General features: G+C 49.0%; 1 protein-coding gene across 3 annotated transcripts; it reads left to right on the forward strand.

The window, feature by feature from the left end:
* The first annotated feature begins 395 nt into the window (after positions 1-395).
* LOC148736574 (uncharacterized) lies at positions 396-5,811 on the forward strand. Of its 3 annotated transcripts, none has more exons than XR_015999144.1 (4): positions 396-3,270; positions 3,925-4,127; positions 4,345-4,501; positions 5,206-5,811. XR_015999144.1 is itself a non-coding variant. In XM_088754751.1 (4 exons), the coding sequence occupies exons 2-4, from the start codon at positions 1,451-1,453 to the stop codon at positions 5,215-5,217; spliced, it is 2,409 nt and encodes an 802-aa protein (XP_088610877.1). In that variant the 5' UTR covers positions 396-1,187; positions 1,301-1,450; the 3' UTR covers positions 5,218-5,811. The 3 variants fall into 3 exon arrangements, 2 of the variants coding, with proteins under 2 accessions (XP_088610877.1, XP_088610876.1); XM_088754751.1 differs by having other exon boundaries at positions 396-1,187; positions 1,301-3,270; positions 3,925-4,501; XM_088754750.1 differs by having other exon boundaries at positions 3,925-4,501.
* The last annotated feature ends 6,882 nt before the right edge of the window (positions 5,812-12,693 follow it).

Consider the following 12,693-nt stretch of genomic DNA (forward strand, 5'->3'; position numbering starts at 1 on the left):
GGCGTGAGTACAAGACTCACCGCCTTCTTTAGCACATGTGCCTCATAGTGCACAGCCTCTCACTCGCAGGCGTGCCACTACGGCTGCCGTGATTTGGCAGGAGGTGCGCGCCTACTCCCCAACTCCCCTGGGACTATCTACTGCACCGGGGAATCCGTTTTGGCCGCTGTCATGGAAGTGTTAGGAATTTATTTATTTAATGTAAATTATTTTTTTTATTCTCTTAGGATCAGTGTAGTTCGTGATTATTTGTATCTGTTACGTAATTTTTATTCTTCACTTGTGTAAACTGTTGTGTAATTAACCTTTATTGTGTATATCAAATAGTTTTCTTCACTCTTTTCGGGCACCTTGCGTCCATGTGTATTTAAGGATTTGGGTGGTTTGGTACGGGGTGGTTTTTTTTTGAAGGAGTGAGGTGAAGGTTTGTGAGTTACGAGCGAAGAGCGTGGAAAAATTTGAGTCGACGGAGACTCGGCACAGTATCATTTCTGAGAAATTCATTCAGAACAATCGTTCCATTTCACGGTAGAAAACCATTTGCGGGGGAACGGGTGTGCAAAGAATCTACCAGACTGTGAGCTAAAGGAAGAAGAGATAGTAACTAATTCAATAACAAGTCTGAGCGAGTCAAGTTACGAGAAGTAAAAAGTTGAAAACTTCAAAGTTGTCAGAAGACGAAGCAAAGTTGAAACGAAGGAAACGAGCAAAGTTGAGAACTGGTGAGACAGGAACCTGGTTGGAGAAACGGGAGTTTGGTTTGTCAGGGCACTGTTTGTTGGTGGAGCGTGGTGATTTGTGGACAAGAGAAGAACACGGACGCGGGCGTAAGGTGAAACCCAACCGAACTGAACTAAAAAAAAAAACCTTTTTTTTATCTTAATAGTAATAATCTTGTAAATAGTTTTAGTGTACTGTAGTTTAAGTTAGCGTATTCCTGTAAATTAATTAGATCATTGTATTATCGTTATTGTTAGTCGCTTTATTGTTTTATTAGCATAATAAATATCTCTAGGCCTACGTTTAGTTGTATTGTGGCGTGTGTTCTCGGACTCGTTTATGTTCTGTGTTTTGTTTGTGTTAGGGGGCACCCACCTTTGTGGCGCGGATTCGTCACATATTTTGGTGTCAGGAGTGGGATCGCTCCTTAACAGTTTACATAAACAGCTCAACAGGAGACACGCAAGGTAATAGTATACGATTATTTAATATGGCTACTGCAGCGATCGGCTATGATTCCTGGGTCCTTAAAGATCTTAGAGCTGAGGCTATCAAACGAGGTATTCATTTTTCTCCTAAGGATGGTGTTAAGACTTTAGCGAGCAAACTCAGAACTTCAGATCGCATAGGTCAGAGTTTCGATGCACCAGAAGAAAACCTTGCGGAGGAAACTTTGGAGACTGGTCTTAGTTTTGAGCAGAAATTACAGTTACAAGAGCGTGAGCTGCAGATGTTAGAACTGCGGAAGAGAATTAGTCAGGAACACAGAGAAATGAGGGAGTTAGAAAGGGAGGTGGAGAGAGAAAGGCGTCAGGCTGAAAGGGAATTAGAGAGGGAGAGAAGGGAGTTTGAAACTCAAAAAGCCCAAGAAGAAGAAAGGCGTTTGGTACGAGAGGAGGAGAGACTCAGAAACCTTAGAGCTGAAAAGGAAGAATTTGCTGTAAGGGAGTTTGAAAGGAAACAGGTAAGTGACAATGAGGTTAAAAGGCCCAAGTTTATCAAAATCAGGGAAATGAGGGAGAGTGAAGATATAGATGATTTTTTCCGGATTTTTGAAATGACTGCAAGGGCGCAATCCTTACCCGAGGGGGAATGGGTTGGTAATTTAGTACCCAAGCTCACTGAAAAGGCTAAGTCTATTTATTTAGAAATCCCAGACCCTGCATGCCAGGATTACCACGAGAGTAAGGCAAGCATTATTAAAGCCTACCAGTTAACCGCAGATCACTATAGATATAGGTTTCGAACCTCAGAGAAAAAGCCCGACGAGGACTTCGTCCAGTGGGGAAACAGAACCCGAAGGTATCTCAGCCGCTGGATAGCTGTTGCCGAGGCTACTGGTGATGCGGATAAGATAATTGAACAGGTATTGATGGAGCGACTTCTTGATGCGGTAAGTCCTGAGCTTAGAGCTTGGTTAAAGGAGCAAAAGCCCAAAACTGCTGAAGAACTTGGCAACCTTGCTAATTTACATGTTCAATCTAGGAAAGGGCCACTTGTTGATGGTAAGTATATGTCAACCGCTAGTTATGAGAAATTTGGGAAAAAGAAGAGGCCAGATGTTAAGGCGGATAACTTATTGTCTGAACAGAAACAAGACCAGTACCATGTAAGACCCTCCAAACCATCCTCCCCTCCAGCCCGTAGAACCACGAGGCCTGAAATTAAATGTTACAAATGTGGTAAACCAGGTCACATGTCGTTCAACTGTGGAAAGGGCCGTGGGAAGCCTTCACAGGGATACCTCCTGTGTATGACACCCCTAACGTCAGAACAATCTCAGTTCCCTCCTTGCAATCTTAGAGGTAAAATAAACGGGAAATTTGCAGAAATGGTCATTGATTCTGGTTGTACTAGGACTCTAGTCCAGAAAAGATATGTAAACAATACAGCCTTCACAGGGGAGAATATCACAGTATTAACAGCTGCGGGAGAACGTCTTACAGTCCCACTTGCAAACGTTGAATTTGACAGCAAAGAAGGTAAAGACGTAGAATTAGTAGGAGTGTTGGAGAGGCTACCCGTAGATTGCTTACTTGGCAGGTCGTCTTTTGGAAGAACACTGTCGAGACAAAATGTTTTGGACCAATGGGAGAGAAATGTTCTAGCTGATGACATTGGTGGAGATGAGGCCTTCGTGATGACTAGGAGACAGAAAGCATTACAAGAAGCCCAATTGAAAGCAGACGAGCTAATTGACAGGGAAAATTCACTCACCGTCAAGAGTTTAGCGAAGAAAGAAATAAAGCCTGAAGCTCCAGAGGAAGGAGATTTGCAAAGGTTATTTGAGGGCATGGTACAGGAAGAGACAAGTAAGAAGAATCCTGAGAGTGATACTTTGATAATAGAACCTAGTAAAGTTAAACCTCCAGTAAACATCCTAGATAGAGACAGAAACCAGCTGATAGCGGATCAGAAGTCAGACGTGACTCTCGAGAAAGTACGCAAGAAATCATCCAAAATGGCACCACAAGAATCGGATGGGTACTTCTTCACTAACGACCTCCTGATGCACCGTAAATATCTTCCCGAAGAACATAATGGAACAAGGTTTGTTGATCGAATTGTAGTACCAGAATCCTATAGGAATGAAATCCTGCGTGTTGGTCACACAATCCCCTTGTCAGGTCATATGGGTAGCAAGAAGACAGTTGAACGCATAACCGCACATTTTTTCTGGCCTGGTCTAAGCTTTGATGTTCGCAAATATTGCGCAACTTGCCCGCAATGTCAGGTGGTAGCCAGGAAGCTTAAGTCAAAAAGGGCACCCTTGAGGCCTGTAGATATTGTTACTGAACCCTTTAAGAAAATTGCCATCGACATTGTAGGAGAATTACCCAGGACAACAACGGGTTACAGGTACATTTTAACAATCGTAGATTATGCTACACGATACCCAGAGGCCATTCCTTTACGGTCAACGAGCTCAAAAGCGGTCGCAGATGCATTGATTCAGTATTTCTCTAGGGTGGGTATCCCCGATAAGATAGTGTCTGACCAGGGCTCCAATTTCATGAGTAAGCTTATGGCCCAGCTGTATGAGCAATTAGGCATAACTAAGATTAAGACATCAGTGTACCACCCCCAGGCAAATGGGTTAGTGGAGCGTTTCAACGGCACTTTAAAGAGTATGCTGAGGAAGTTTGTTCGAGAGCGGGTTCAAACCTGGGACAAGTATCTCCCATACTTACTCTTTGCTTATAGAGAGATTCCTTGTGAGTCCACTGGTTACTCGCCCTTTGAATTACTTTATGGACATACGGTCAGAGGACCCCTCGCCGTTATCAAGGAGACTTGGTCGGAAGGATCATCTTTAGAAGACAATCTGATAACTCATGTCCTTGAGATCCGAAGAAGACTTGCAACGATGCAACAAGTTGTTCAAGAAAACTTGAAGCAAGCCCAAGGTAAGCAGAAACGGTTGTATGATATTCATAGTTCAAAACGACACTTAGAAGTTGGAGACAAAGCCTTAGTTTTGCTTCCCACCCCTGGGAGTAAATTAGAAATGAGATGGCAAGGACCCTTCAAAGTCACTAGAGCACTAGAGGACGGATTGAATTATGAGCTTGATACAGGCAAGATGTACAAACAGCATCGCACTTATCACATTAATTTGCTTAGCAAATGGCAGAGCCGTGATGAAATGGCTGCTTTAGTAATGGCGGAGTCCCCAGAGATGCCACTGCCGCACGAAAGCAACGTTTTCCCATTTGGTCACGATGAGACTTGTAAAGATGTAGTGATCTCTGATAATTTGACGGAAGATCAAAGACGACAGGTAAAAAACTTGCTACATGAGTATTCTGATGTATTTTCAGGAAAACCAGATTTAACCAATGTAGCGGTGCATAAAATCGACACGGGTGATTCCCCACCCATTAGGTGCGCCCCTTATAAGGTCCCTCAAAAACTTGAGGAGGAGGTTAACAAAGAGATTGAAAATATGCTGGAAATGGGCATAATACGCCATTCTACTAGTCCATGGGCGGCCCCTGTTGTCATTGTTCCCAAACCAGATGGTACAATACGACTGTGTGTTGATTACAGAAAAATGAATTCTGTCACAAAGATGGATGCTTATCCTATTCCCTCCATGGAACGTATGATTGAGAAGATTGCCTCTGCTAAGTACATTAGTACAATTGATCTCACAAAAGGTTACTGGCAGATTCCCTTGGAGACCTCTACCATCGAAAAGTCCGCATTTATTACTACCAAAGGCTTGTATGAGTTCTTAGTTATGCCATTTGGTATGAAAACAGCTCCAGCATCCTTTCAGAGGATGATGTCTGAGAAAGTCTTGCAGGGGTTAGATTTTGCAGATGCCTACATTGATGATGTCGAGGTTGACACGTCAACATCTTTTCCCCAACACCTTTTTGAGCTCCAACAGGTTTTACAACGTTTACGAGAGTGCAAACTGAATGCTAGGCCGTCCAAATGTAAGATCGCGATGTCAACGGTCGATTTTGTTGGTCACAGAGTTGGAGGTGATAGAATTCAGCCCCGCACAGCTTTGGTTCAAGCCATTAAAGAATATCCCAGACCAGAAACTAAGAAGCAGGTAAGATCTTTTCTTGGCTTAATCGGGTATTATAGGAAATTTATCCCAAATTTTTCGGAACGGGCTGCTGTCCTTACCGACCTCACTAAGGGTAAAAATCCCTCTAAGGTTCAATGGAGTACTAATCATGAATCAGCTTTTCAGGATTTGAAAGTTGCAATGCAGACTCCCCCTGTTTTGAGGCCACCACACTGGAATGACGAGTTCATTTTGCAAGTAGATGCGTCAAATAGAGGTCTTGGGGCCATCTTAAGTCAGAAAGATCAGGACGGGGAGGAACACCCCATAGCATATGCTAGTAGAAAGTTACAGCCTAGAGAGGAAAAGTTGTCTACCACAGAAAAAGAATGTTTAGGAATTGTTTGGGCTGTAGAGCTATTTCGCTATTATTTATATGGCCGCACTTTTAAGCTGCAAACGGATCACAATCCCCTTGTGTGGTTAAATCAGGTTCGCGACAAGAGTAGGAAACTATTAAGGTGGAGCATTACCTTACAGGAGTACGACATAAAAATAGAACATAAGAGTGGTAAGCAAAATTGTAACGTAGATGCCCTTAGTAGGGCGTAAATACCTCATATTGCTCTACAGTATATTAATGTAATCTTTAATTAAGCACTATTTTTGTGTTTCCATGTCCCCAAAAAATAGCTATTTAAGGGGGGAGGTGTCATGGAAGTGTTAGGAATTTATTTATTTACTGTAAATTATTTTTTTTATTCTCTTAGGATCAGTGTAGTTCGTGATTATTTGTATCTGTTACGTAATTTTATTCTTCACTTGTGTAAACTGTTGTGTAATTAACCTTTATTGTGTATATCAAATAGTTTTCTTCATTCTTTTCGGGCACCTTGCGTCCATGTGTATTTAAGGATTTGGGTGGTTTGGTACGGGGTGGTTTTTTTTTGAAGAAGTGAGGTGAAGGTTTGTGAGTTACGAGCGAAGAGCGTGGAAAAATTTGAGTCGACGGAGACTCGGCACAGTATCATTTCTGAGAAATTCATTCAGAACAATCGTTCCATTTCACGGTAGAAAACCATTTGCGGGGGAACGGGTGTGCAAAGAATCTACCAGACTGTGAGCTAAAGGAAGAAGAGATAGTAACTAATTCAATAACAAGTCTGAGCGAGTCAAGTTACGAGAAGTAAAAAGTTGAAAACTGCAAAGTTGTCAGAAAACGAAGCAAAGTTGAAACGAAGGAAACGATCAAAGTTGAGAACTGGTGAGACAGGAACCTGGTTGGAGAAACGGGAGTTTGGTTTGTCAGGGCACTGTTTGTTGGTGGAGCGTGGTGATTTGTGGACAAGAGAAGAACACGGACGCAAGCGTAAGGTGAAACCCAACCGAACTGAACTAAAAAAAAAAACCTTTTTTTTATCTTAATAGTAATAATCTTGTAAATAGTTTTAGTGTACTGTAGTTTAAGTTAGCGTATTCCTGTAAATTAATTAGATCATTGTATTATCGTTATTGTTAGTCGCTTTATTGTTTTATTAGCATAATAAATATCTCTAGGCCTACGTTTAGTTGTATTGTGGCGTGTGTTCTCGGACTCGTTTATGTTCTGTGTTTTGTTTGTGTTAGGGGGCACCCACCTTTGTGGCGCGGATTCGTCACATCCGTGGTGATGTGTTTCGTGGAAGTGGCAGGCGTGACTACAAGGCTCAGCCCTTACACCTTGCACAGCCTCTCACTCTCACGCATGCCACTCCGTCGCCCGTGCTTTCTGGGAGTTGCGCGTCTATTGCCGAGGTTTCCCTGGGTCTAGTGCACCTGGGATTTCATTTTGATGGCGTTGTCATGCGTTTCGTGGAAGTGGCAGGCGTGAGTACAAGGCTCACCGCCTTCTTTAGCACATGTGCCTGATAGTGCACAGCCTCTCACTCGCAGGCGTGGCACTACGGCTGCCGTGATGTGGCAGGAGGTGCGCGCCTACTCCCCAACTCCCCTGGGACTATCTACTGCACCCGGGAATAAGCTTTGGCCGCGTGGTGATGTGTTTCGTGGAAGTGGTAGGCGTGAGTACAAGACTCACCGCCTTCCTTAGCACATGTGCCTCACAGTGCACAGCCTCTCACTCGCAGGCGTGCCACTACGGCTGCCGTGATTTGGCAGGAGGTGCGCGATTACTTCCCAACTCCCCTGGGACTATCTACTGCACCCGGGAATAAGTTTTGGCCGCGTGGTGATGTGTTTCGTGGAAGTGGCAGGCGTGACTACAAGACTCACCGCCTTCTTTAGCACATGTGCCTCACAGTGCACAGCCTCTCACTCGCAGGCCTGCCACTACGGTTGCCGTGATTTGGTAGGAGGTGCGCAACTACTCCCCAACTCCCCTGGGACTATCTACTGCACCCGGGAATAAGTTTTGGCCGCGTGGTGATGTGTTTCGTGGAAGTGGCAGGCCTGACTACAAGGCTCACCGCCTTCTTTAGCACAAGTGCCTCACAGTGCACAGCCTCTCACTCGCAGGCGTGCCACTATGGCTGCCTTGATTTGGCAGGAGGTGCTCGACTACTCTCCAACTCCCCTGGGACTATCTACTGCACCCGGGAATCCTTTTTGGCCGCGTGGTGATGTGTTTTGTGGAAGTGGCAGGCGTGACTACAAGGCTCAGCCCTTACACCTTGCACACCCTCTCACTCTCACGCATGCCACTCCGTCGCCCGTGCTTTCCCGGAGTTGCGCGTCTATTGCCGAGGTTTCCCTGGGTCTAGTGCAGCTGAGATTTCATTTTGGTGGCGTTGTCATGCGTTTCGAGGAAGTGGCAGGCGTGAGTATAAGGCTCACCGCCTTCTTTAGCACATGTGCCTCATAGTGCACAGCCTCTCACTCGCTGGCGTGCCACTACGGCTGCCGTGATCTGGTAGGAGGTGCGCGCCTACTCCCCAACTCCCCTGGGACTTTCTACTGCAGCCAGGAATAAGGTTTGGCCGCGTGGTGATGTGTTTCGTGGAACTGGCAGGCAAGAGTACAAGGCTCAGCTCTTACACCTTGCACAGCCTCTTACTCTCACGCATGCCACTCCGTCGCCCGTACTTTCCCGGAGTTTCGCGTCTATTGCCGAGGTTTCCCTGGGTCTAGTGCACCTGGGAATTCATTTTGGTGGCGTTGTCATGCGTTTCGTGGAAGTGGCAGGCGTGAGTACAAGGCTCACCGCCTTCTTTAGCACATGTGCCTCATAGTGAACAGCCTCTTACTCGCAGGCGTGCCACTACGGCTGCCGTGATGTGGCAGGAGGTGCGCGCCTACTCCCCAACTCCCCTGGTACTATCTACTGCACCCGGGAATAAGCTTTGGCCGCGTAGTGATGTGTTTCGTGGAAGTGGTAGACGTGAGTACAAGACTCACCGCCTTCTTTAGCACATGTGCCTCACAGTGCACAGCCTCTCACTCGCAGGCGTGCAACAACGGTTGCCGTGATTTGGTAGGAGGTGCGCGCCTACTCCCCAACTCCCCTGGGACTATCTACTGCACCCGGGAATAAGTTTTGGCCGCGTGGTGATGTGTTTCGTGGAAGTGGCAGGCGTGACTACAAGGCTCACCGCCTTCTTTAGCACATTTGCCTCACAGTGCACAGCCTCTCACTCGCTGGCGTGCCACTATGGCTGCCTTGATTTGGCAGGAGGTGCTCGACTACTCTCCAACTCCCCTGGGACTATCTACTGCACCCGGGAATCCTTTTTAGCCGCGTGGTGATGTGTTTTGTGGAAGTGGCAGGCGTGACTACAAGGCTCAGCCCTTACACCTTGCACAGCCTCTCACTCTCGCGCATGCCACTCCGTCGCCCGTGCTTTCCCGGTTTTGCGCGTCTATTGCCGAGGTTTCCCTGGGTCTAGTGCAGCTGGGATTTCATTTTGGTGGCGTTGTCATGCGTTTCGTGGAAGTGGCAGGCGTGAGTACAAGGCTCACCGCCTTCTTTAGCACATGTGCCTCAGAGTGCACAACCTCTCACTCGCAGGCGTGCCACTACGGCTGCCGTTATCTGGCAGGAGGTGCGCGCCTACTCCCCAACTCCCCTGGGACTATCTACTGCACCCAGGAATAAGGTTTGGCCGCGTGGTGATGTGTTTCGTGGAAGTGGCAGGCGTGAGTACAAGGCTCAGCCCTTACACCTTGCACAGCCTCTTACTCTCACCCATGCCACTCCGTCGCCCGTACTTTCCCGGAGTTGCGCGTCTATTGCCGAGGTTTCCCTGGGTCTAGTGCACCTGGGATTTCATTTTGGTGGCGTCGTCATGCGTTTCGTGGAAGTGGCAGGCGTGAGTACAAGGTTCACCGCCTTCTTTAGCACATGTGCCTTATAGTGCACAGCCTCTCACTCGCAGGCGTGCCACTACGGCTAACGTGATGTGGCAGGAGGTGCGCGCCTACTCCCCAACTCCCCTGGGACTATCTACTGCACCCGGGAATAAGTTTTGGCCGCGTGGTGATGTGTTTCGTGGAAGTGGCAGGCGTGAGTACAAGACTCACCGCCTTCTTTAGCACATGTGCCTCCCAGTGCACAGCCTCTCACTCGCAGGCGTGCCACTACGGCTACCGTGATTTGGAAGGAGGTGCGCGGCTACTCCCCAACTCCCCTGGGACTATCTACTGCACCCGGGAATAAGTTTTGGTCGCGTGGTGATGTGTTTCGTGGAAGTGGCAGGCGTGACTAAAAGACTCACCGCTTTCTTTAGCACATGTGCGTCATAGTGCACAATCGCTCAGTCGCAGGCGTGCCACTACGGCTGCCGTGAATTGGCAGGAGGTGCATGCCTCCTCCCCAACTCCCCTGGGACTATCTACTGCACCAGGGAATCCGTTTTGGCCGCGTGGTGATGTGTTTCGTGGAAGTGGCAGGCGTGACTACAAGGCTCAGCCCTTACACCTTGCACAGCCTCTCACTCTCACGCATGCCACTCCGTCGCCTGTGCTTTCCCGAAGTTGCGCGTCTATTGCCGAGGTTTCCCTGGGTCTAGTGCAGCTGGGATTTAATTTTGGTGGCGTTGTCATGCGTTTCGTGGAAGTGGCGGTCGTGAGTAGAAGGCCCACCGCCTTCTTTAGCACATGTGCCTCATAGTGCACAGCCTCTCACTCGCAGGCGTGCCACTACGGCTGCCGTTATCTGGCAGGAGGTGCGCGCCTACTCCCCAACTCCCCTGGGACTATCTACTGCACCCGGGAATAAGGTTTGGCCGCGTGGTGATGTGTTTCGAGGAAGTGGCAGGCGTGAGTACAAGGCTCAGCCCTTACACCTTGCACAGCCTGTTACTCTCACGCATGCCACTCCGTCGCCCGTACTTTCCCGGAGTTGCGCGTCTATTGCCGAGGTTTCTCTGGGTCTAGTGCACCTGGGATTTTAATTTGGTGGCGTTATCATGCGTTTCGTGGAAGTGGCAGGCGTGAGTACAAGGCTCACCGCCTTCTTTAGCACATGTGCCTCATAGTGCACAGCCTCTCACTCGCAGGCGTGCCACTACGGCTGCCGTGATGTGGCAGGAGGTGCGCGCCTACTCCCCAACTCCACTGGGACTATCTACTACACCCGGGAATAAGCTTTGGCCGCGTTGTGATGTGTTTTGTGGAAGTGGAAGGCGTGAGTACAAGACTCACCGCCTTCTTTAGCACATGTGCCTCACAGTGCACAGCCTCTCACTCGCAGGCGTGCCACTACGGCTGCCGTGATTTGGCAGGAGGTGCGCGATTACTTGCCAACACCCCTGGGACTATCTACTGTACACGGGAATAAGTTTTGGCCGCGTGGTGATGTGTTTCGTGGAAGTGGCAGGCGTGACTACAAGACTCACCGCCTTCTTTAGCACATGTGCCTCACAGTGCACAGCCTCTCACTCGCAGGCGTGCCACTACGGTTGCCGTGATTTGGTAGGAGGTGCACGGCTACTCCCCAACTCCCCTGGGTCTATCTACTGCACCCGGGAATAAGTTTTGGCCGCGTGGTGATGTGTTTCGTGGAAGTGGCAGGCGTGACTACAAGGCTCACCGCCTTCTTTAGCACATGTGCCTCACAGTGCACAGCCTATGACTCGCAGGCGTGCCATTATGGCTGCCGTGATCTGGCAGGAGGTGCTCGACTACTCTCCAACTCTCCTGGGACTATCTACTGCACCCGGGAATCCTTTATGGTCGCGTGGTGATGTGTTTCGTGGAAGTGGCAGGAGTGACTACAAGGCTCAGCCCTTACACCTTGGACAGTCTCTCACTTTCACGCATGCCACTCCGTCGCCCGTGCTTTCCCGGAGTTGCGCGTCTATTGCCGAGGTTTCCCTGGGTCTATTGCACCTGGGATTTCATTTTGGCCGCGTGGTGATGCGTTTCGTGGAAGTGGCAGGCGTGAGTACAAGACTCACCTCCTTCTTTAGCACATGTGCCTCATAGTGCACAGCCTCTCACTCGCAGGCGTGCCACTACGGCTGCCGTGATTTGGCAGGAGGTCCGCGCCTACTCCCCAACTCGCCCGATACTATCTACTGCACCCGGGAATAAGTTTTGGCCGCGTGGTGATGTGTTTCGTTGAAGTGGCAGGCGTGACTACAAGGCTCACCGCCTTCTTTAGCACATGTGCCTCACAGTGCACAGCCTCTCACTCGCAGGCGTGCCACTATGAGTGTTGTGATTTGGCAGGAAGTGCTCGACTACTCTCCAACTCCCCTGGGACTATCTACTGCACCCGGGAATCCTTTTTGGCCGCGTGGTGATGTGTTTCGTGGAAGTGGCAGGCGTGACTACAAGGCTCAGCCCTTACACCTTGGGCAGTCTCTCACTCTCACGCATGCCACTCCGTCGCCCGTGCTTTCCCGGAGTTGGGCGTCTATTGCCGAGGTTTCCCTGCGTCTATTGCACCTGGGATTTCATTTTGGCCGCGTGGTGATGCGTTTCGTGGAAGTTGCAGGCGTGAGTACAAGACTCACCGCCTTCTTTAGCACATGTGCCTCACAGTGCACAGCCTCTCACTCGCAGGCGTGCCACTACGGCTGCCGTGATTTGGCAGGAGGTGCGCGCCTACTCCATAACTCACCTGGGACTATCTACTGCACCCGGGAATAAGTTTTGGCCGCGTGGTGATGTGTTTCGTGGGAGTTGCAGGCGTGACTACAAGACTCACCGCCTTCTTTAGCACATATGCCTCACAGTGGACAGCCTCTCACTCGCAGGCGTGCCACTACGGTTCCCGTGATTTGGTAGAAGGTTTGCCCCTATTCCCCAACTCCCCTGGGACTATCTACTGCACCCGGGAATAAGTTTTGCCCGCTTGGTGATGTGTTTTGTGGAAGTGGCAGGCGTGACTACAAGGCTCACCGCCTTCTTTAGCACATGTGCCTCACAGTGGACAGCCTCTTACTCGCAGGGGTGCCACTACGGCTGCCGTGATTTGGCAGGAGGAGCGCGCCTACTCCCCAACTCCC

Source organism: Stylophora pistillata, chromosome 3 (genome assembly GCF_964205215.1).
Source record: "Stylophora pistillata chromosome 3, jaStyPist1.2, whole genome shotgun sequence".
Classification (NCBI taxonomy): domain Eukaryota; kingdom Metazoa; phylum Cnidaria; class Anthozoa; order Scleractinia; family Pocilloporidae; genus Stylophora; species Stylophora pistillata.